Genomic DNA, 24,720 nt, shown 5'->3' on the forward strand with positions numbered 1-24,720 from the left:
AAAATCACGACTGAGAGCATGCGTGTCAAAGGTTGGCTTGTTCAGAATAAGATTTGTAAATTATATACATTCAGGGCCAAAAGTGAAAAATAAGTGAGTTTTATTGTTTGCTTTGCTTTTTTTTTCTTTAAACTGATGACTTCTGATGTAAGAACTCTACACTACTATGAGAAAAATGGTCAAAGCTGTGTGGTCGTGGTGCTTTCCCCCGATCAGTAGTACTGTAGCAGCGAATGCTCACCATTGGAAAATACAAGCAGTAACCAGGCTTTTACCGAGGGTACTTTCTCATTCTGAACATTTGTTGCTGGAAAAAAAAAAAATGTAAAATTGAAAAAAAAAAAAATCTTGTACATGCTATCCTCATTACTTCCCCTGTCACCTTCAACTGATTCTCAAACAATCCTCTCCTTGCTCTCTCCTTTGAAAACATTGGAATAGAAACAGTGCTGAATAAAAGGCTCTTTCTCAGATACGACTCTCGTCTCTTTAATTGTCTTTTGGCTTCTATGCATTTTTTTTTTTTTTTTTGCATTTGTAACTTGTATTTTTGAAGTTTAAAGGATCATTCTGGCGTCACCCTGTCTGCGACATTAACTCAGAGACAATTCATTCCTACTGTAAACATAAATCCTAAAAATCATAAGTATTTTCCTAAAATTGCTGGCCATTGCAGTTTTTAACTAATGCAACTCAGACAGGAGTAGACTGGTACTGGATAGTTAGTTCTATTCCCAGCTGTGGATTAATACACATTTGGTGTATTTAACTATTTAAAAGAGCAGGACGGTAAACCACAGTGCCCATGTTCATTGTAATGACATTTTGAGGCTTTAAACGAGCAGGGGACATATCACATATCACATCTCACTAAAATAATAAATAGATATAAATATAAGGCATGTTCGGCCCCAAGAACCTCAAATCCTCTGAGCATACAACAAGTATCAGGAACAATATTTAAACAAGTCCACCGTCTGTACACCCTCAGTGAGAATCAGGCTGTACTGATCATTTGGCAGCAGAGGGCGCTGCCACCCAAAACTGTCCAGCGTGTTTGAAACCAGGACAATATTCAAGCTTGGACATCTTTTCATGGCATCATGTTTGATCTTATGTGCGCAGCCTGTGACGGATCAGATGAGCAACGAGTGCAACATGTGTGTGCTCATGCCCCCAGCCCTTTCCTGCACTATTTCAGGCACACAGCCTTTGTGGTTTCACTCATATACCGGATCTCCGTTCTTAAGCTCAGACTTAGCACAGCTGATCCTGGAGACATAAAGGCACCATGCCATCATCTCTTACCAGTCAGAGGGATCAAAACCGCCGGGGTGCAAGATTAGCCATCACACCCACTGTCACCCCCCAACACACCACCCATCCAACCCCAACACCAGGAATATACATACATGTCCCATGTAGCCCATGCACACACACATGTCAATCAAGTGCCTATTGTAAGGGCATCAACCCTTTGAACATAAGATATATGCCAAGTAGAGTCTCTCTCTCTCTCTCTCTCTCTTTGCTCTCATCCAGGCTCTGTCTCTCTTTTAATTCTTCACAGCTGAGGGGACACATGGCACCGATCCCTCGAGAAAGCCCAAGGTCAGACTCGGGGCACAGATCTTAAGAGAGGAGGCCTGCTTTAGTATCCAATATCATTCACTTAGTGCGATACACGTCAGCAATTCAACATACGGGATGCCTGCTAAAGATGCTAAAGAGTGTTTCTGGTTGTTGCTATCAATACTGTAATTTCCATATCAAAAGTATTTTAAGGCAGGTTAAAAAGAAAATAATTTAGATGGGGTGGTCAAATAAACACTATTGACTGACTAATTAATTATTTCAGTTCAGATTATCAGCTAACGAGCCTGTGGGACACGTTTTGTTGTCTCACTGTCTGATTTAATACCGGAGGTGGAAAGTAAGTACATTTGCTCATGTACAAATTTGTGTATATGTGTAAACATTAAAGCTATCACTGCATTGGTGCATAGCTGTAATGTGAGTATTAGCGTGTCAAGTAGTAATACTGTTATCTGACTTAAAAATACTCTTAAAGTCAGTCACTGAATGGTATTATAGTTATAACCATTAACAATTTGAATAAACTGTTGATGCTAACAGACATCTTAGTCATTTTCTTTATAAGAACGTCTTAACTGAAATTAGTTTCAAACTAGAAGCAGGCTTAAATTAAATATCCTGTTGATTGTGATGTAACTGTTATTGGCTAGTCTGTCATTCTTGGCGTTCCTGTTGTAGTTGAATACAACTCTTCATGAGTAACATTGCAAAGACAGAAGCACTCACATCATGGGAAGCAGTAAAAAAGCCACACGAGAGTATTTGTTATCACTCACAACAGTTCCTGTTTTTTCACCAGAATTGTATGTGGCTCCTCATGCATGACCACCTTACCATGCTGCACATATAGCTGTCAACACATTGAATTCAATAAACACACACAAAAGATGACCCAAAAATACAAATAGGACAAATATGTCAGAAAGACAAATACAAACACAAGAATTATTAACAGCAGCCGATCCATAGCTGGCCAACAGCATCCAACATCACAAGAGTCAATAAGCAAATTACAGAAATAATCTTCACCTTGTACATTCTACAAAATCATGTATCTGCTAACGTGGTAATTCTCACATTGTTCGATAAACTTAAGTATTAAGTGTTCTTTTGTGGTTTGAGGAATGTCTCTTACTTCTTAAGGTAAACAAACAATTTAAAAACCAATTGGATTTTCTGAAAATGTATTGTCACAAAGCTGAAAAGACTAAACAATGGATTGTTATGAAGATACTGCTGTGAGGTTGATGTTTTCGGACTAGTGGATGGATTGCCATGAAATTTACAACATAAATTCAAGATCCTCAGAGGATACACTCCGCTGACTTTGGTGATCCCCTGACTTTTCCTGTCGCGCCAACGTGAGGTTAACTTTGGTGTTAATCAATTGAAATATTTCGACAACAATTGGGGGGATTGCTGTGAAATTTAGTGCATGCATTCATGGCCCCTAGAGACTCAATTATAATAATTTTGATCTCATCTCATTTTTTCTTTATGACTAAGTACTTGAATAAACGAATGACAGCTCAGCTGTACTTTGTGTTTAGTGCTAATGAGAAGATGTTAGCATGCTATCACTCTACACCAACACATTACGTGGTCAACATTATACCTGCTAAACATCACCATGCTAGTATTATCATTGAGAGCATGCTAGCATGCTAATGTGAGCATTTAGGTCAAATACAGCCTGACAGAGACACCAGCATGGCTGTTTTAAAGCAAATGTCCGGGATAGAAAGCGTTGCATGTTGTTCACATTGTTAATTGTCTCTCTCTAATTAAAGAGTTTGGTCTAGACCTGCTCTTTATGTAAAGCGTCTTGAGATAACGCTGTTATGAATTGGCGCTCTATAAATAAAGATTGATTGATTGATTGACAACAGACTACAGCAACCCTATAAGTAAGTAAACTTAATTTCAATAGCGTTTCAATAGCAGTGGTGGAGGAAGTTCTTTACATAAGCAGAAATATTAATACAATAACTTAAAAACACTCCACTACAAGTAAAGGTCAGAGGTATAATATTACATCATAAGTCCACTGAGCCAAAAATTTTGATTTGGAGAATATGTAATTTTTAATTCTTTAATAATGTTGACCTATACTTGATTATTTTGTTCCACTCGCATATGCATGTGTGTGTGTGTGTGTGTGTGTGTGTGTGTGTGTGTGAACACCTGCATTCCAGCCATACCACGTTAAGAGGGAGGCTGTATTACAGCACTGGCACTCCTTCTCTCAGCTTCCTCCTCCTCCTTCAAGTAATTGAACCTGAACAAACATGTACACACACACACACACACACACACACACATAGACACAAACACGCACGCAATCCAAACTAATCATAAACACCATTATTTTGAGTCAGGAGTGTTTTGCTGCAGTTCACACCAGCTTTAGCCTCTAGAGCGCAACACTTGCACATCAGTCAGGTCTCTTCATAAAGAAGCTGGCTCCTGTGGACGTCTCACAGCCAGCAGTTGTTACTGTCACTCATTATCATCACAGCCTCCCCCTGCACACATACACACACATACGGGCAAGTTGGAGCCTGTACAAACACCCACACATGACCCCAGCATGCATGCACACACACTCACCCACTTTCAGAAGCACACACACACACACACACACACACACACACACACACAAAAGCACACGAGCCAAGGAGCATGGGCAGCAGGGTCACCCTAGCGCCATGCTTCATAAAGGGCGCCGTTACAATAGGTTTACTGTTACTCTGACGACTGCCGGGATACAATAGGACTGAATGTACTGGCCTGGTGCTTCTCCATTCCTCTCCATTTTTCACTTGATGACAAGGAAGACAGACTGAGACGGGACAGCATGTTATCAGAGGACGCCCCTGAAGGTGAGTTGGCTCATTGCAGGGTTAATGTATACCCCCTATTTCTATACATAGTAAAAATGTGAGTGCTGAGAGACAGAGATGTGGGAGAGTAATTTATGGATTGCTGAATTTCAATTAGACTGATACTCTCAAGTCATGTCATGAAATGCCTCAAGCACTGCTGTCTGATTCATAGCAAGAGTTTTCCCTGAAGCCAAACCGACAGGCAACAGATTTTAGATTTAGAAGGAAATCAGGTTTAAACATCAGTACAGCGTGATGTAACCGTGACACCTTTAAGCATCCCACATATTTGATCACACTCTCACGCAGGACAAAGAACGAGACGTTACAAAAAACACTGTTTGATTGCATCACGCTGAGATATTTCTGGAGAATATTAGAAAATGATAAAGACAAGCTAGGAGGGATGAGGGCTGTGAAGGAGAGGAGAGGAGAGGAGAGGAGAGGAGAGGAGAGGAGAGGAGAGGGGAGGAGAGAGGAGAGGAGAGGAGAGGAGAGGAGAGGAGAGGATCACAGGTAGACTGGCTGACAGAAAATAAGAGGAATTAGACGAAAGGGGGTATAAATGAAATGGCAGTTTCACAAGCTTCAAGAGGACTACTGGGTACGGTGGCACTGAGAGAAAACAAGGAGGAGGAGAAGAAGAGAGGGGTGAGAGAGGGATTTAGTATTAGAGGAGAGTGGAGGTGGGGTTTGGTTTGGGGTGCCAGATGGGACTCACCCAGATCCAGAGGGGTGTGGCGTTGAATTGTGAGATTCCTGTGAGTTGGGACAAGCAGGGATATTTGCACTGCAGCTGTCAATGGTTCAGCACCTTCGCTGCCCCACCCTCCTCCCCCTCGTATTACACACACCAACCCACACACACACATGCAAGCACTCATGTTTCATATCTTGTGATAGACCTGCCTGGTTGGTTTTGCCGAGAGTTAATCGTCAAGTTCAAAAATTTCTTGTGAGACACTGACAATGATTCATGCTCTTGTGTCGGTTAAAGATTAACACTCTTCTGTTATGGTGTGTTGGTAATACTTAATAGTATGCAGGCTATATTTGCTCATGGCGTGGCCTGTCTGCATTTTATTATCCTTCTTCGTCCATAGTTCAATGATTAAGCGATTTTATTAGCATGTAGTCTGATCCAGTGCTAGTGTATTGGTGCAGTGACGAATTCCTGAATCGTTGGGTCTCTCTCTAATTAAAGAGTTTGGCCTAGACCTGCTCTTTATGTAAAGCGTCTTGAGATAACGCTGTTATGAATTGGCGCTCTATAAATAAAGATTGATTGATTGATTGATTGATTGATTGACAACAGACTACAGCAACCCTATAAGTAAGTAAACTTAATTTCAATAGCGTTTCAATAGCAGTGGTGGAGGAAGTTCTTTACAGAAGCAGAAATATTAATACAATAACTTAAAAACACTCCACTACAAGTAAAGGTCAGAGGTATAATATTACATTATAAGAATAATATTAAGTTAATACTAATGCATGATTATATAAGCAGCATTTGACTGCTGTAGCTGGTTGAGGTGAAGCTGAAAAACAAATTTCTGCTACATGAATTTGCATTCAGGTGGCCGGTGGTGGAAAAAGTATTCAGATCCTTCACTTAAAAGCAGCAATACTACACAATGAAAATACTCCAACACACGTCTTGCATTCAAAACCTTGCTCAAGTAAAAGTATGCACGTTTTTATCAGCAACATTTACTTAACAAATCAAAAGCCAAAGCACTCTTTATGCAGAAAAAAGGGATGATTTTGAAGTACTGCAGCATTTATGTGCATTCTGCAGTTTACTGCTGAAGGTGTTCAGTCTAAGTGCTTCATATATTGTTGGGTAGTTTAATCCATAGCAGTGGGTCGCTGTCCTGTGAGAATCATGCATTCATAAAACATCAACACTGCATCTCTTAGAAAAAAAAAGTCTGATTCATCATCAAACGAGAAAAAAAAAAAAAAAAAGGGAAACAACACGGTCAGCATGTCCGCATGTGGGTTTGACTCGTCGTCGCGCCCGCCTCGCTTTCTCACCTGGACGGAAGTGAGGAACATAAAAGGCAGCGCAGGTAGGCGCAGCCCCTCATCTCCTCCTCTTCCTCCTCCTTCTCCTCCTCCTCCTCCTCCTCTCCTATGCAGGTAGTGCGGCACTGCAGCGCTCTGCTCTGTACTCTGCTCACGGCCGAGGAGCGCAGGCATGACGCTGGATATGTTTCACTCCTGTAAATATGAGACAACCTGAAATATTCTTCTTCTGTTTCCTCATAACCAGTAACCTCACGGACTAATGGGGCTTATACTGCTGAGCCTGATTCTTCGGTACTGGATCAACACCGTGGAGGGTAAGCAGAGCTGCATCAAGGGCAACGTGTTTATAACGTGCAGTCAAAGAGTAACAGCACACCATAAATGCTGTGTTGGTATTTATGACTGGTTAGCATGTTTTATTTTGAAAAGCATTTTTATATGCTATAATAGTTATATCAATGCATTACATCTTCAATTAAACTTTTAGAGAAAAAAAATCATCAGGTCCAACATCTTGATACATTTCATAAAAAATCAAATCTCTTCCCTGGAAAAGACTTAAAATTGTTGGAAGAAACTCCGGTCGATGTTGACATGCTGACACAACTAACTGAGTTCATGTGTACTGCAGGATCATGTGCAGCTGGCAGTGCTGTGACTTGTGAAGACTGTCTGCAGCTCAGTTCTCGCTGTGCCTGGTGCACACAGGAGGTAAGCGTGTAAGAAATCGTCACATGTAAGCAGGTGACCACCATGCATTCAGAAATGTCGGGTTTTTTGTGGGCACAGATGAGCGAAATCACACTGTTTGTTTGGATGTTTGCATTCGGTTACGGTGTTAGAACTAATATTCTGTGGCATCCTACGAAACAAACAACAACAAACAGCACAGCGTGTGACTTTTTCCTTCAACTCTTAGAATTTCACAGACTGGTGGTCAGTCAGCGAAAGATGTGACACACTGGATGTGTTGCTAGAAAAGGGATGTGCCAGAGACCAGCTGCAGTTCCCTGTTTCCAAAGGCCAGATCCTGCAGGATCTCCCGCTCGGGAAGAAAACAGGCAGCGTTAACAGCACTCAGATCTCCCCACAGAAAATGGCACTCACACTGCGGCCTGGTAGGCAACCCAGCGCATTTTCAATTGAGGCTTTTCCTCCAGAAGTGGTTCCTCATTTTTCAGACAATGATAGGCGTTGATTTTGTTTTTGCGCAGGCAGTCAGCTGACTTTCCAGGTCAAGATTCAGCACACAGAGGACTACCCTGTGGACGTCTACTACCTGATGGACCTGTCGGCGTCCATGATCGATGATCTGGAGATGATCAAAGACTTGGGCTCCTCTCTGTCTAAAGAGATGGCCAACCTCACCAGTAAATTTCGCATGGGCTTTGGTTCTTTTGTGGAGAAACCCATGCTGCCCTTCATCAAGATCACAGAAGAAGAGCTGGGCAACCCATGCAGGTATACCATAAATATTAAAACAAGACCAGGGACTTGAGGTCGGTCATTTTGTATCCCAAAGAATCTTATTTTCAAACCTTTGTGTTTGACTTCTGCTGTGTTGCAGCGGTGTAGGCTCCACCTGCCTGCCTGCGTTTGGCTATAAACACGTCCTGTCCCTGACGAGCAACACGGACAAGTTCAATGAGATAATCACAAAGCAGCGTGTATCTGCAAATATCGACGTGCCAGAGGGCGGCTTTGATGCCGTCATGCAGGCAGCTGTTTGCGGGGTAAGGTTTTTCTTTTTTAATTTCTAAAAAGACATGAACTTTGATGTCAGTTTACGATTCTGTCTTGTCAACTTTATTGTTTGCTCAGTCAGTTGATTTCACCACCTGATGTTATAAAATGGAGGATAAGCAACATAACGTGTCTCCTGATAGGACAAGATAGGCTGGAGGAATGACTCGATGCGTTTGCTGGTGTTTGTCAGTGATGCTGACTCACACTTGGGGATGGACAGTAAGATGGCCGGCATCGTGATTCCCAACGATGGGCAGTGTCACCTGGACGTCAACAATGAATACTCCATGTCCACAGTACTGGTAAGAGAGAGACTTTTAAAAGAAATCTTTTGCTTTATGTAGAAATATAGTTTTTTTTCCCCTTTTTCTTCATTTACGCTGATTCAGTGACTGACTCATTTTCACAACTTCCATTTCAGGAGTCATACTTGGGTCAGATGTGATGAATCGTCACTGCTCTGCAGCACATTCACTATTGACATCTTACCATTTTATTTTTTTCAGGAGTATCCAACCCTTGGTCAGCTGATTGATAAGGTGGTGGAGAACAATATTCTACTGATATTTGCCGTGACAGAAGACCAGAAACATAACTATAAGGTAACAGCTTCCTTCCCCCAGAAGTACTACTTTCTTGTCAGTAGAATGGGTAGCACTGAAAAATGCTAGTGTTTGTGCGAGCACAATGTTTACTGAGGTTAGCGTATTTATTCATGGAGCTGCATTCTCATTCAACCTGTTAGAACTAGCCCTCTTCTCCTCCCTGCTCTTTTGCGTACTTTTCCTTGCTTTGGGGACTGTGAGCTAAGTCTGCCCACATTCATAACAGTGACTTTGCCTTCAATCTGTTTTTTTTTTCTTCTTCACAGAACTATGCAAATGTCATACCTGGCGCCACAGTTGGAGTCCTGGCGACAGATTCGCGGAACATCCTGGAACTGATTGTAACAGCATACAAAGTAAATAAACAATCTTGGTGATCTGGATGTGCGGGTAGGCTGGGTGTGCAGGCACTGGGAATAAGGAAGGAGACAGAAAACACCTGCCATTTTAAAAGCAGTAAAGCTGGGTTACATTCGATTTAATCGAGCCACTTGATAATCAGGTGTTTTAGTGAAACAACCAAAGCACATACATAATGCGCGTGAATTAACCCTTTGTGTGCCTTATTTTTTTTTTCCTCTTTCATTCTTCATCCCCCCCCACCCCACCCCCCCCCCCCCAACACCGGTGCTTTGCATCAGCATGTTTGACGACAAGTCTCTGCTTGTCTCTGCTGTTTGATCACCTCCTTCTTCTGTCTCTGACTTACTCCTTCTTCCCAACTCTCTCTCTCTCTCTCTCTCTCTATCTCTCTCAGTCTACCTTTTGCACTCGGCATCCTTTTGTAAATCCCCCCTGGCGGCGGTGAGCGGTTGCGAGTCTGCAGTCCTCTAATTACTTCATCAGTCATGTCTTTGACACCCTCTTTTAGTCTCTGCCACGTTAACCACTCTGAAGAGAGGAGTCCTTGGTATCGCACTGATCGTGGACAGTTGTGGTTCTTAAGGGATATTTAATGATAGAAGACGGACGACTTGTATTTACATATACCTGCAATTTTGGATTAAAGTTTGTTTATTAGTGGATGGATATTTTAGCCACAGCGCTTTAAATGCCCTGCAACATATTTACTGAATAACAGTTAAGTCTTTTGTCTCTGTTTTTACCGACTTTACTTTAATCTATCTTTAAATTGGGTGTATCCCATGAACATCCCCCTGTTTTCTCTTCCTTAGCAACGCTGAAGGCACAGTACAATTACAGGCCTACAGGAAACACACAATTAACACTCTGTTGGCACCCAGACAGTCCGTCACAGAGTTCATTAGTCAGTCAAACATAGTCTTTCTTCCAGCTGAGGTTAGCTGTCACTCTTTCCTCAGGTGCTTTGTACAGCCCCAGCACACCTGGGATGATGACTCACCCAAAAAGAGAGAGGTAGATAAGAGGTTTCACACAGTCTCAGCACGCCACGGGTCAGCACAGGGTGAAAGTGTAATTCAACTTAAAATCCTGGAATTCCCACAGTATGATGATAGAAATCAGCATATTAACTTGAATGATGGGCCAAAAGGAAAACCTTTTGTTCAGTACCAGGTCTATTCTGCCGATTGCGTTTCCATACAGGGTTCATATGTACTGTATTCCAGGAAATACGATCAGAGATCGAACTGGAGGTCCTCGGAGACACAGAAGAGCTCCAGTTGTCCTTTACAGCCATTTGCCCGAATGGGTCTGTCCTCCCAGATGTAAAACGCTGTTCCAACATCAAACCCGGAGAGACGGTCAGTTTTGCCCTAAATCACTCTTTCTCTGTATTTGTATGACACCTTTCATGTGGGCTTGTGCAGTTAAAAGCGCACAAGCGCGAGTGGGTAACTAACAAACTATGTGAGAGTATTGAATCTAGTCTGCCTGATGAATGACTTGTTTGTGTGCACCAGATGGGACTGCAGTACAGTAGTCAAATCTGCTAGTCAGTGTTTCTCAGAGGAAAAGCTGGTCACTCTTCAGCTATAGTTTTCATGAGAGTTAAAAAGCTTAGTTTGATGGAATTCATAACTTAAGTCCTAGTAAATACAGATTGGAGGTCATTTTCTGCCTCTGAGCTTTTGCCTCCGTGATTAAAAGTTAAGTTTGAACCTTTTTGAGTTGTAAAAAGGCATCAATTTTACTGTGTGTTCAGGAGACACTGTCACATGAAGCTGTATGTGCTCTCTACTTTATCTAGAGCTGCAATGATTCATTGATTGATTAATTAATGGAACAAAAGAAAATTTATTGGAAACTAGTTTGATTATCGATTAATTGTTACAGTCATTTTTCAGTCTCTGGTTCCAACTTCTCAAATGTGAATAATTTCTGCTTCTCTTTGTCTATTATGATAATAAAACTGGCTGGCTTTTCAATTGTTGGTTGAGTCAAATTTGATGAAATCTCGTCAAGCTGTTTTCATGTATAATATAGGCATGCCTAGTTTTTTGTTTTGCCTATAGTATAGGCAAAACAAAAAAGTATTTATCAAGAAATTAACTGAGAGAACATTGATAACAAAAATAACATTAGTTGCATCCTTAATTTTAACTTTAATTTGAATTTAATGATAAAGCTGCTGGTATTCTAGATTTTTTTTTTATTGGTAATAAAACTCTTGAAAAGACCAAAACCAACAATGCGTCAGTTCATCTCTCAGTAGTTTCTGTTTTTGTTAGAAATTGAGTCACACATACAAAGTTTAATTTGTCTTATTGTCTTATTAATTTCTGAAAACAGCTGGATGCTGTGGTTTGTGTTTTTAGCAAATGATACTCAAAGAGGAGTAAATAGTGCATTTGTTAGGGACTATTTTCACAAGTGGATTAATATAGCCTACATACATACATGCTGCAGTGAGTATTCATGTCAGCAGTTTGTTCTATGTGTGATTTATTCAAACTGAACTGCAGCGTCCGTGTTCTCCGTAATGAATGATGCCGACCAATGCAACAATGTGGCCGATTGATGTGTTTTTAATATATTTTGAACAACAATGGAGTGTGCTCTATAGCACAGAGGAATAAGCTGTATCAGGCTTTGGATACATTCATTCATAGTTGAATAAATTTTTTTTTTTTTGTGGGACCTCTTCTTTTCTCCTCAGGCAATGTTCAACGTGTCTGTGGGGCTCCCAGGATGCCTGTCCGGAGCTCGGCACTTCTCCCTCAAACCGGTGGGCTTACAGGACAGTTTGGAGGTGAAACTGGAGTCTCTTTGCTCGTGTGACTGCCGGCAGCCTCCTGAAGCAAACAGCAGCCAGTGCACAGAGGGCCAGGGGGCTTTCCAGTGTGGCGTATGTGTATGTCATCCGGGGTTCCTGGGAGCGCAGTGCGAATGCAATGAGGAAAGCGTTTTGTTAAGTAACTGCCTTGCAAATAATGAGTCGGAGATATGCAGCAGTCAGGGGCAGTGCAACTGCGGACAGTGTGTGTGTCATGCATCCAGCTTTGGACGCATCTACGGACCTTACTGCGAGTGTGACAATTACTCCTGTGTCCGCTTCCGTGGGGAGCTCTGTGGAGGTGAGTGATGAGATATGAATGTTATAGATTATTCACATGTTTTTGCGTTGAGGCTGTTGCTTAAGTGATTTTGTGTCTGTAGGCCACGGAGTGTGTGACTGCGGGGAATGTCACTGTGAAAGCGGCTGGACAGGGGACTATTGTAACTGCAGCACCAGCACTGAGATGTGTACGTCAGAGGACGGTGCTCTCTGCAGCGGTCGGGGCAGATGTGAGTGCGGCCAGTGCGTCTGCTCTGTGCCTGGAGCATCTGGGGACAAGTGTGAGAAGTGCCCCACATGTGGAGACGTCTGTAGCTCTGCAAGGTGAGAGCAAATTCGTGCCATCGGCTCATTGAGGAGAAAAGGGCGTAATGTGATGGTTTTTGTCGGCTTTACCTCTGTAAGTGTTGTTTCTTTACCTGAAAGATATAAGATGTTGTCTACTGAGGCCACATGATCTGTCTGTTCTTTTGAGTGCAGCCATATCAGGTTCTGTTCCCCTTGTTCACATGTGTCTACACCCTCCATGTGACATCAAAAGAGAGCTAATGTCCCCAACACAGCACTAAGAGATTTCCTTTCTCCATTGTAAAGCAGCTGTCAGGGCTAGTGCCATTTGATACCACTGTTATAAGGGAGACGGGTGATAGAGAGTGAGTGAAGCCTTGGGAAAACTGTGATAAGTGACCAACACTGGGATTTCTTTGTATTCACTGTGTCGGTGATTGAAGCCTCATTCAACTTTAGCTTCCCGAGAGGTGCTTTATTGTCTCTAAGGAAAACCTGAACTTTTGTCTTTCCACTTGTTTTAACACCAGGACCTGTGTAGAGTGCCATCTGGAAGATAAGGACAATGATGAGTTGTGTGATCAAAGGTGCAACACCCCTAAAATTTCCATCAACACCACAGCAGGTAAAGGACTCACCAATCTACCTGTTTTTGTGCTGCTTTAAATAATACAATGTGCCTTCTTATAACTACACTTAAACTTATAACTATGACTATACAACTGTTTTCTAGTTTTTATCAAAACTGTCAACTCTAGTATTGGCTCAGTACAAGAGCAGATAGTCCATGTATCACAGGGAATATTTGTTCCCTTCATGCAACATTAACATCTTTTGGGTGAGAAAATTCTTGGTCATTGCTGCCTTGAACAGCTGATAGGGACCTACGAAATCTAAAACTTGAGAAATGATGTTTGCGTGTTGCTTATTGCAATGCTACATATGTATACATGGAGAGAGAGAGAGAGAGATCAGATTGATACAGTATGTTGATGATATACTGTAGAGCAGCAGAGGAATGCATAGCTTTGGCAGCGAAAACCTAGATATCAGGTTGTTTCTTGGAAGTGATTATCAAGGAAGGATTTTCAAAACAGTCCTTGAACAATGATATAACACTGGCAGCAATGAAGGTCACCAAAGTTTCTCTCTGAAGGATCACCAAGCAGGATTTGTAGTTTGTAGCATGTCTATGCAAGTTGATATTCATATCGCACTGGCATGAAATGAAAACAATGGGTACCAGGAGGGAAAGCAAAGGTTTTTAATGAGCTGAAATATACAAAGTAAGTGATAAGGCAGGGTAAGCGTACTAAAGTTAAATTCTTTGAAAGGAAATGTCTATCTCTACAGAATTATGCTGTTTTTTTTGTTTGTTTTTTTTACAGGATTTGTACCCACATTAACGGTATAGAAATGTACCATAAGTCCATAAACACCAGCCTCTTAGCGTGAGCTTTCACCTGTGCTGTAAATGCTTGTTGGTTGCCATCTCAGCTCAGTGTTTTTGATAGTGGTATCAACATAGGGCCATGCTAAGTTTCCCCATGGGTCAGAGATTTGTAGGAATGCTGACCTGCATCGACTCGGGTGTCTCTCTGAAGCCTGCACCCCCCACCCAACCCCCCCACCACCCCCTCTAACACAACACCATCCATGTCCATTCAGGCAGCACTGGACAATGGGGAACATATTATTTACCTTGTCGTACAGGCAGAGCTATTATAGTGCATGTGAATAGCCAAAGGACCTCGTCTTCCTTTATGGAGGAGATTGTTTTAAACCCGCTATTCGTGTGCAAGCTGAGAGGTATATCTGATTATCGCAGAGGATTTTCAGGCTTCAGATGTGAAATACAATGGCGTGGTCCACACACAAGCGCACACACACACCAGATTGTAGTGTTTGATATGGAAATCACACTGACAGCACAACAGAAGCGAGTATATCCTTTTACATTTTCAGCACAATGTGCAAAGGGAAGATGATATACGATGGATTCATGCCTTCCTTATGGATATGCATGTTCTCATTTTCTCTCAGATTATGACAAGAGCCCTCCTATCCAATGCACGCTGATGACGGAGAACGAGTGCTGGATCTCTTTTAATGTGGTCGGAGGTGAGACGGGGAACACCGCCTACAATCTCCAGATGTATGGTAAGCTTTACAACAAAAGAGAAATTAGAAAAAAACTAAATGGAGTTCTGCCTAGAGTCTCATTTTATCGTATGTCCCGCCCTAGGTTGCCCGGAGCCTCCCGACATCCCCATGATTATTCTGGGGGTGTCCCTCTCCGTCGTGTGCATTGGCCTGATCCTGCTGGGTGTGTGGAAGGTGCTGGTGTCCGTCCACGATCGCAAAGAGGTGGCCAAGTTCGAGGCTGAGAGGTCAAAGGCAAAGTGGCAGTCGGTAAGGCTTTAAACTCACAAGAAAAAGTCAAACTCAGTCTATATGTTCCTCAATCGTCAAAAAATACCATGAAAACACCAAAACCTACACTGAATCGATCCTGGTATTATAACGCTCTGTTCCATAGACCTCCATTGTTTTTATAGGCCAGTTTGGTGCATATGCAGATAACACACGCAAAATTTTGCTCATCCACTAAAATGAAACTTGATCTTACTGGTTAAATTACATTTTGTTCTGCTTCTGTCTTATTATTATGCTCATATCTTGGTATTGCCTTGGCTTGTATTTTATTAACTTTTCAAATTTGCCATTGCTTGTTGCTATCGTGCTCCTGGCACCAATATTTGTGCCTTTTATGCATCTGATTTACATGCATCGTTTTACTTGATATTGTTGGGCTGCTCGATAATTTTGTTCAGCACTTTGGTCAACTCGGTTTGTTTTTAATTGAAGTATAAAAACAAAAATATATATATGTAAAAAAATTTGTCTTACTTCAATTTGGTGGATAAGCATGTTCTTTGTTTTGGAACTACTGTTCCCACCATGCTTTGGACAAGACAAACAGGAAGTACAAAGTTACAACAGAGTCAGTTAGCAGTAGTTTTCTTACAGTATACGAGAATATATTTATCGTTACACAGGGTGACATGTTCCTTCATTATGCTGAAAATGGGCACCCCTCTTTCACCATCATGCTGCTGTAAATAGTCAAGATCAAAAGCAGCTCTCTAAAAATTAGAATGCCCTGCTAATTTAGGAAAGAGCCTTTTAAAAGCCTTTTTATTTTTAAAGATTTACGTCTTCGGTAGGAGCGAATGGGGTTTGGACTACAGGCCAGAGACAGGCTGATATTCAGGGAAGGATTGTAACATCGCTAGTTTTGGTCTTTTCGTGCTAATTGTAAAGAATAATAAAAATAAAGAATATTCTAGCTGTAATGTTCTCAGTGGACAATATTTTAAAGATCCGTTGTTCCATCTGGTTAATTCAAAGTGATTATGAATGCTAAGCGCTCCACATGTTTGTCTCTTCCCAGGGAATCAACCCTCTGTTCAGAAGCTCAACGTCTACATTCAAAAATGTAACTTATAAGAACGATAAAGAAAAGATTATAACACTGGATCACTACTGATGATGAACTGGAGGCAATGCAAACCAACACCTGAGTGCACTTAAGCGTGTGTGTGTCTGTATGTGTGTGTGTGTGTGTGTGTGTGTGTGAGAGAGAGAGAGATAGAGAGAGAGAAAATTTTGTATTAGAATTTGCTTTTGTACGAATCTCTGTGCTGATTCAGAGATGTTGTAAGACAGTGGACGACACTGTGAACAGACGAACACTACATGATGAATTTGCTGCTGTAAAAGTGCACTGCCGATGTACTGTTAAACACTGCACTTTCCTGTTGCACGAACCTACAAACTAAAACACATCGATATCTACTGTAACATGCAACTTGGAACGGAGGAGTCTACACTACGAGTGGTCTACTACTGAATAAAATCTGTTTTATTTTAATGAATGTTTATATGCAGGTGAATGATTATGATTTTTTAAGTATTGTGTTTGTTTGGTCTTATATTGTAAAGCAAGGCTGAGCCTTCGCTGTTGATAATTGAGTTTTCTAGTGGCATGGCACATAAATAAAGTTGAATTTTGACCTGTTGTGAAATGATAATTTCAGCATTCAACGTAATTCTCGAATCCCCTGACAGATATTGATACACTGATTGGATGTGGCACTGAGAAACCCTTTCCCTTTATTTTCTCTTACCAGGGCAGTTATGGAAAAGTAATGCATTCACTTAAGAACTATATTAATGTACTTGCACTGAACTTAGATTAAAGGGGCACGCCACTAGAAATACTTGTCAGCCTGTGGAAACAATTGTAGAGCCTGACATCATCATCATTATAATCAGTGGTCGAATGTAGCTAAGTACATATACTTAGTACTTTACTTTGTTACTATTTTATATATTTACTAATTTTTTTAAATAAAACATATTTTATAAGCTCTTCATATGATTTTCAAAGCAAAAATATATTTGTTGAGTGACTAAAGCCGTCGGATAATTGTAGTGGTAACTGTAAAATAAAGTGTAGTGTAAAAGTGCAGCATTTCTATTATTTCTTTCAATCTTAGTATTTCTATTAAATGAAGTGGAGTATGTAAAGTATCAAGTGGTATGAAAAGAAAAGAAAGAAAAACACAAGTGCCTTGAATTTGTTCTTACCGTGTTTGAATAAATGTACTATCTATTTATCGACAAATAATTTTAGCTTGTTTCAGGTAGTTTTAGTTTTAGAAATTATTCATGTTTTTCATGCAAAAAATTATGTAGGTATAATAATAATAATAATAATAATACAGAGTTGTATCTATCTATCTATCTTAGCTGTACTTGTGCCAGGTAGTTATAATAAATCCTCACATATTAGAAGTCCTTCATGTTTTTTAATGCAGAATTTTTTTTTTTATTAAGTAACCAAAGCTGTCATGTAATTGCAGTATAAAAGCACAACATGTCCCAAAAGTAGGAGTAGAAAGTATTAAGTGGCATTGATCAGCCTGTCAGCCTGCGTGTAAGTGAATCAGTCTGCTTCATGTGTGTGTGTGTGACTGTGTGAGTGTGTGTGAGTGTGTGTGTCCCAGTGAAATGAGAGGCAGCAGGAATGCAGCCTGCAGACCGGAGAGCAGCAGCAGCAGCAGCTCCTCCGTCAGACGTGACGTCGCTGGTCCCCCGCTGGAAAACTTCACTCGGCCAAAGTTTTCTATGAGGGAAAAAACAACGAGCCCGAAATACTCTCTCTCTCTCTGACCAGGATCCTCGGAATGTGCGCACATTTGCACTTGGACTCTGCACCCCGCCGTCGAAATGTTAATGCAGTCGTTTCGTTTAATCTGCTCCGTGGCTGCTGTCGCGACCATTTGTGCAACTGTGTTGTTGGCGAGAAGCTGCTCGTGTTTCACCGAGGAGGACGATGAGGTCCTGGAGAAAAACCAGCTCATGGAGTTTTACAGTAAGTTGATTCATCTGGCTGCAGCTGGTCCTCTGTTTAGCGTGAATGAGCCCCCTGCAAAATAAGTCCACACTGCACCTTTTGTCTTAAACATGGTAGATCATTATATAACTGTACCCGAGCTGAGAATGGGCAGAGCAGGATAATCATATCAGCATGCAACACAGATAGGCTGTCCTGTCTGTGAAGTGATGGTGATTGAACTTAAAACTATTCTTCAGTTTCCAGGGGAGGCCACTTTAAAGCATCCTCAAGTCCCCCCCCCCCCACCCTGTGGCCCCTGAGCCACAGTTTGAGCCCCACTGCTGCTGCAGCTTGGCTCACATCACCAACAGTTATTTTAATTATCTGTAAAAAAAAAAAAAAAAAAAAAAAAAAAGGACAACTCAGAGGCTTAATGGAAGCTCCCCCCCTTCTGTATGAGTTAATTTTGATGAGTAGAAATGTGTGCTGTCCAGGTTTGTTGTCCCTTAAGTGAATTAATTACTTTAAATTAACATTATAAAACAAATTGGAATGCTATTTCTAATACAGCACGGACTGAACAACAAACTGGTTAACACGTGACATTGTTTGCAATAGGGGTGAAATGATTGAAATGATTAATCAGCATATGAATTAGTCAACTAAATGAGAATCAATAAAACCAATAGTTTAACACAAACTGATTTGAGCCTGTTGTAAGTGACTGTATGCCTTTTATTATATTTCATATCATTGCATGTTGAATTTGAGTTGACACAACTGATAAATTGATTAGTCAGTCAGCAGGCAATTAATCTGCAACGATTCTTAATAAATTTATCGTTATAGTTGTTCAATCAAAGAAAAAAAGGTTCATATTATCAGATTCCAGCTGTTTTTATCTGTTCACGTAACCGTAAATTTAATACTTTTGGGTTTCGGACTGCTGGTTGGACACAACAAGTAATTTGAACGTCACCTTGTGCTGAGAAACTGAGAAAAGAAAAGAAAAAAACAGGATCATTATATTTATTTAGTTCAGATCTGATCACGTTTAATCACACTCGCTCCCCCCAATTCACAATCTAATGTTGTGTGTGTGTGTGTGTTAGTGTTATCGTGTTGTCCGTTCCAGTGTAAACACGGAGGACGGACATCCGGACACTGACGTTACACCCGCACATACAGTTCTGGTCACATAAACACTGAAGCTCCTCTCAGGCCGACTGTGAACAGGATGAACAGGTTTTTAAAACAATCTTTCCAACTTCACAGGCAGTGTGAGCATATAATTTAGATGTAGCAACATACACGCAGTGACATGAAAGAAGAGATCATTCCTCCATCTGTTTTCATCACTGCCACTTGTGTACATTCAGTATACATCCGCTGTTTTGTCCGAGTATCCAGTTACACAAAGACTTTTGTTCGTTTTGAAAGGCCTTCATCTAGCTTGAGTACTGCTCCACCGTTTTCTCTCACCCGTCTTCTCTCCATACCCACCTCGTCTCTCACCCATCTCTCCCTCTCCAGAAAAGGGTCTATTCATCCTGGAGAGCGAGCCGCTGAGACGCTGCATCACGGTGGATCGCTCTAACCTGGTGCTGGAGGACTGCGAGCGGCCCACGCGCCGCATGCTGTGGAAGTGGGTCTCCCGACACCGCCTCTTCAATCTGGGCACCAGCACGTGCCTGGGCCTCAACGTCTCGGACGCCACGCAGCCTCTCGGCACGTTCGAGTGCGACATGGCCCTCCCCGTGCTGTGGTGGCGCTGCAGTGGAAACATGCTGTACGGGGCGTCCCAGTGGAAGGTGGCTGTGGCCGGACGTTTGGTGGTGGTCAAGAAAAACTCCTATCATGTGTGGAAAAGGTACAACACGCCCAGCGAGGGGCCCTGCTCGTATCCATATGAAGGTAAACACCTAAAATACGGTGACATATTGGTGTCCCTGGTGACATATGACGCACCTAAACAACACAATAACCATCTTCGTTCATTTCTGACTCGTCTGCACAAGATATAAGTCAGTGCAAATTATAGTGGGTGTTTTTTTTATTACATTGGCTCTGTTCTATTTGCAGAAATCCACACTTTGTTGGGAAATGCACATGGCATGCCCTGCGCTTTACCTTTTAAATACAACAACAAATGGTACTTTGAGTGCACGACTGAGGGGCGCGAGGACCATCTTCAGTGGTGTGCTACCACCACTCGCTACGATGAGGCCGAAAGATGGGGCTTCTGTCCGGTGCAAGGTAAAATGGACGCATAGATACTCAAGGAACTTGAGCGAATGCACGACATGGCCTGAAGTGTGTGGACACCTCGTTTTTGGACACTGGTTATACACCCATGCACAAAGCGAGGCCCATAATCAATTTGGTGTAGAAGGACTTGACTTACCTGCACAGATCCCTGAACTCAACCTGATCCAACACCTTTGGGAGGCACTGGAGCACCGACTGTGAGTCACTTCTTATCAGCCAACATCAGTGCTGAAATCCAAGAGGCCTCCTGTGGCTGAATAAGGGGAAATCCCTGCAGCCAGGTTCCAACATCTTGTGGAAACAAAACCTTGCCAGAAGAGTGGCGGCTGTCATAGCAACACATTAATGCCTCTGGTTTTGAAAGGAAATGTTCCTGAAATTCTTCCCATTTTTATCTGACTCAAAAGAAAAAAAAACCAATATAATAATATGCAAACATGTTGTCCTTTTTTCAGCGTCATTTTGTTGCCTCTTTAATATTATTGCCGTATGCTCACTTATTCCTCAGACGATGCATGTTACACACATACTGACTCATGTCACCTCTTTCCTTAGTAGTTCCTTACTACCTTTTTTTTTTTATTTGTAACTTTATTCATAGATTTCACTTGCGAGCATTTCTGGGAGTCAAACCAGGAATTGCGGGCGTGTTACCAGTTCAACCTCTACACCATCCTAACCTGGAGCCAGGCACTGTCAACCTGCCAGGCTCAAGGTGGAAATCTGCTCAGCATCACCAGCCTGGCAGAGCACAGGTACATCAGAGGTAGGCATCAAGTAGAAAACAAATACAGGGACTGTAAAGCTGCTGAGTGAAACATCCACAAACAGTTCAGATTGGGTCTTGGTCTTTCCCTCCATCTTTTTCAGGTATTGTCTCACCACTGTGTTTATTTTATGTACTATTTTATCATCTGCTGTCCTGATAATGTTTAAATACCACAGAGACATATGGAAATCAGATAAGACAACTCATGCAATATTCCTGCGTTTATATCTTGCGGTAGATCGACTTGCAAGTGTTGGAGTGATGGTGTGGATCGGGCTGAACCACCTGAAGGACGGGTGGGGGTGGCAGTGGTCTGATGGAGCACCTCTGTCATTGGTCAATTTCACCACAGGTGCTGATTATTTGTTTACTCCAGTTCTGAGTAAAAGGGCAACGTCTGTATGAGACAGTTTCTGATGAATTGAACCTGAATATACAAATTATATATTTTCTTATCCTGTATAACATATAAAGCATTAAATATGTTTTTCATTGGTGTAATAGGAATGTTTTTTAATGATGTATGTAGTGTGTGACCTTTATCAAAGGTGCAAGCTCAGCATAATGCTATTCTACATAATGGGGTTTAATAACATCAGATGAAATAGTTTTTTTCTTGGTCTTACACAAATGATGCTAACAATTTATTTGGGGCTTGGGGACCCTAAACAATGAGGAAGTAAAACCAATGTCCACAAACACAAGGGATAAAAATAAGTGGTAAAAATGTGACTGAACCGTCACATCACTGTCTCCCATCAGCTCTGCCTGCCAGCCCGCTACAGGACAACAGGCAGTGCGGAGTTTACAACTCAGCCTACGAGGGTCACTGGCAGAGTCTTTCCTGTGAGTCTGCGCTGCCTTACATCTGTAAGAAGACGCCCAACGACACCCGGAGCGCCGAGCCACTTGGTGAGAACGTGCACACGCACATCGCATGAGCATTTGAACACTTTCAGAGGAGTGAGTGAATGTACAAGAGGCTTTTTTAGCTCTTGTAGCTCTTGGCCTCAACAGCTGCATCACACCTGGGGAGTGAACTTTAGACTTTCCTCTCTATTGCGCTGTTGGTGGCTAGACCAAAACAATGTCTGCTGTGAATCTGTGTTGTAAAAATTTGTTTTTCTAGTCAATCCTGCTCTCATTTCTCCTGCTCTCCTCTCCTGATTCTTCTTCCTCTTCTAGAGAACTGGCAGTATATCCATACAGAGTGTGCTGATGGCTGGTGGCCTCATAATGGTTTCTGCTACCGGCTTCTGCCAGAGACAGAAGCGGGAAGCTGGGAGGAGTCTTCCCGGGCCTGCGGCTCCCAGGGGGCAAACCTCACCAGCCTGCACTCACTGTCTGAGGTGGAAATGCTGCTCAACCTCCTGGCTAACTGTAAGGATTACCGCAGATGTATGAAGTTGTATTTGTTCGACATATCATGGGGATGCTAATACTATTTTGTCTGTGTGAATGCCGTGGTGTGTGCAGCATCTGGGGAGAGTAGGGAGGTGTGGATCGGTCTCTGGAAACAGGTATCCTCGCCGACTGTGGAGTGGTCTGATGGCTCACCGGTGACGCTCACTCTCTGGCACCAGTATCACCCCCCTCACAACCTAACGGACACGACACTCTGCGCCAAAGTAGACAGGAAGGTGGGAAACCCTGTGTTGGTGCTTCTTTTACATAAAAACTCAATTATGATAAGTGAGTTTAGAGTTTCTTGATTATTCGGTTAAGTGTTTGGTCTATATGCCCATCGCAGTTTTCTAGAGCCTAAGGTTTTCTTCAAATGTCTTGTTTTGTCCGACCAACAGTTCAAAACCCAAAGATAGTCAATTTAGTATAATTCAAGACAAGGAGAAGCACCATGTCTCTCATTTGAGTACCTGGAGACATCAAACGCTTTAAATTGAATGACGATTAATCAGTTATCAAATTCAGTGTGTAATTGTTTTAGCTCTAATCCCCTTCTAATGTTTGAATGCAACCGTCATATGCTGCCCCTTGCGAGGGTAAAATGTGAGCTTCTTTCACAGGAAGGTAACTGGCTTTTGGTGTCATGTGATGAGCGTCTGCCTGCTGTGTGTAGAAAGGAAAGCGGGGATCCTCGCCACCCTGGACCCTGGGATGAGGGCTGTCCTGAGGTAGGAACATAAACACACTAGAAGAAGCACAAACATCCAGGCCAACACGTACTCAGAGGCTGAAGAGTCTTTGAGTGAGACGAGGAAAACCCTGTCAAGCAGCGGCTCTGTTTTGAAGAATAGCTCAACCTTTTGCGCTAAAGAACGGGATCGAGAACACCTGATCACCTAATCTTCTTAATTTCCTATAAATAAATAAAAAAAAGCGCTGATCTCAGTTGTGTCCTAAAAATCAGAGGCCATAATCTAAGTACAAATGTGACAAATGGCAAATGCTGATTTGCTTGAAAAGACTTGGTGAAATTGTATTTTAATGTTTTGACGATGCAGTGCTTGAGAAAAATTTGATTTCTGACTGAAATTGAAGGGTCGTATTTTTAACTTTGTTAGACAAATTATGTGCTGCGCAGTGTTACAATAGCTCCATACAGATCAGGACGTGCACCAGGCGGAGCCACACGCCTGCTGCAGTTCAACTTCTGAGCGAGCTGCCCCTTCAGAAGCACAATGAGCTGATTCACTCGACTGCTGACGTATTGTCTGGCATTCGTGTTGCTCCTTGACTCTGTCTACAAGAATATCAGACTCCTGAGTCATCTGGCTATTTCATGCCCAGGATTATGAGGCCAAAATGGCCCCGAAGGCACAATATCAGTGGACATGCTTGAGCAGTGTCTGATGATTCCTGCCAGTGTTTTAGCAAACAAAAATGTATTTTCCACTGAAGTCTTCTTCTCATTGTCTGTGTAGTACAATAATGTTGTAATGCGGGTAACAATGTGAAATCCTTACTGTAGTCTGATTTTGTTGATAAAATGACTCCTGACACAGTTAGAAGAGTTCATGTTAAGTGTTAGTGAAGGGAGGATGGGGGCTAGATGGAATACAAACCTAACACACAGACTAACACATATACAAACCAGCACATAATTGCACACACATGCACATGTAACACAGCACAGCATTCACTCCAGATTGTGACTGGGTAGGTCTGAACATAGTAGTAGTTGTCAGTACGGTCGCTGAATTTTGGTACTAATCTTGTGAAATTTGCTATGGATATTTATGGTCCCTAAGAGGATAAATGATTAAAAACTTAGTGATCCTCTGACTTTTAAAATAAAAAATGCCCAGTAATTTATGACCTAATTGCATTCCCATCAGCCTTTCCTATAAATTGGATTTAAAGCTAATGCAACTGCTAACAGACTAAACTAAGTTTTCATTTACTGAAAGAAGACGAAGTTCTCAATTATAAAAAGTTGTCTAAATACAGTGACCCTGCAAGAACTAGGGTAAAAACGGACACATTTTGGATTTAAATCAGGATCTCTCACATTAAAGAATAGTTTAAGTTAAAAATATCTCAAGTTCGATGAAACACTCAAAGTCATTTTTCTGTGTTTGGCAATTTTAGATACCTGGTGGTATTGACACAGTTTGGTCAGTACGAAATCACCATAAAACATCTTATAGAGAATAATACCCAGTCCTACTCCTGATGGGTCTTCTTTT

At 41.8% G+C, this 24,720-nt stretch overlaps 2 protein-coding genes across 2 annotated transcripts in view; both read left to right on the forward strand.

Annotated features, from left to right (window-relative positions):
- The first annotated feature begins 6,514 nt into the window (after window positions 1–6,514).
- On the forward strand, window positions 6,515–16,720 carry itgb6 (integrin, beta 6). The gene is made up of 15 exons (XM_070850295.1): window positions 6,515–6,829; window positions 7,147–7,226; window positions 7,435–7,633; window positions 7,730–7,976; window positions 8,083–8,248; window positions 8,402–8,563; window positions 8,768–8,863; window positions 9,133–9,222; window positions 10,456–10,590; window positions 11,946–12,363; window positions 12,446–12,668; window positions 13,163–13,257; window positions 14,676–14,792; window positions 14,878–15,044; window positions 16,087–16,720. The coding sequence occupies exons 1-15, from the start codon at window positions 6,775–6,777 to the stop codon at window positions 16,180–16,182; spliced, it is 2,346 nt and encodes a 781-aa protein (XP_070706396.1). The 5' UTR covers window positions 6,515–6,774; the 3' UTR covers window positions 16,183–16,720.
- A 1,077-nt stretch (window positions 16,721–17,797) lies between these two features.
- pla2r1 (phospholipase A2 receptor 1) overlaps window positions 17,798–24,720 on the forward strand; it is a 28,574-nt gene continuing 21,651 nt past the window's right edge. Inside the window, exons 1-9 of the mRNA XM_070827790.1 lie at window positions 17,798–18,072; window positions 19,570–19,950; window positions 20,119–20,292; window positions 20,906–21,070; window positions 21,312–21,425; window positions 21,836–21,985; window positions 22,259–22,453; window positions 22,550–22,713; window positions 23,098–23,205. Of these exons, the coding sequence (XP_070683891.1) occupies window positions 17,928–18,072; window positions 19,570–19,950; window positions 20,119–20,292; window positions 20,906–21,070; window positions 21,312–21,425; window positions 21,836–21,985; window positions 22,259–22,453; window positions 22,550–22,713; window positions 23,098–23,205 (1,596 nt within the window). The 5' untranslated portion in view covers window positions 17,798–17,927. The remainder of the gene's footprint in view (window positions 18,073–19,569; window positions 19,951–20,118; window positions 20,293–20,905; window positions 21,071–21,311; window positions 21,426–21,835; window positions 21,986–22,258; window positions 22,454–22,549; window positions 22,714–23,097; window positions 23,206–24,720) is intronic.

The sequence above is a fragment of the Pempheris klunzingeri genome, chromosome 1, assembly GCF_042242105.1.
Source record: "Pempheris klunzingeri isolate RE-2024b chromosome 1, fPemKlu1.hap1, whole genome shotgun sequence".
Classification (NCBI taxonomy): Eukaryota; Metazoa; Chordata; class Actinopteri; order Acropomatiformes; family Pempheridae; genus Pempheris; species Pempheris klunzingeri.

Bases quoted from the DNA above. Each gene is read 5' to 3' on its own strand.
- itgb6 (XM_070850295.1), top strand. From the start codon at position 6,775: ATGGGGCTTATACTGCTGAGCCTGATTCTTCGGTACTGGATCAACACC. The intron at 10,591-11,945 runs GTCAGTTTTGCC...TTTTCTCCTCAG, and splicing joins ACATCAAACCCGGAGAGACG to GCAATGTTCAACGTGTCTGT. The intron at 15,045-16,086 runs GTAAGGCTTTAA...GTCTCTTCCCAG, and splicing joins CAAAGGCAAAGTGGCAGTCG to GGAATCAACCCTCTGTTCAG.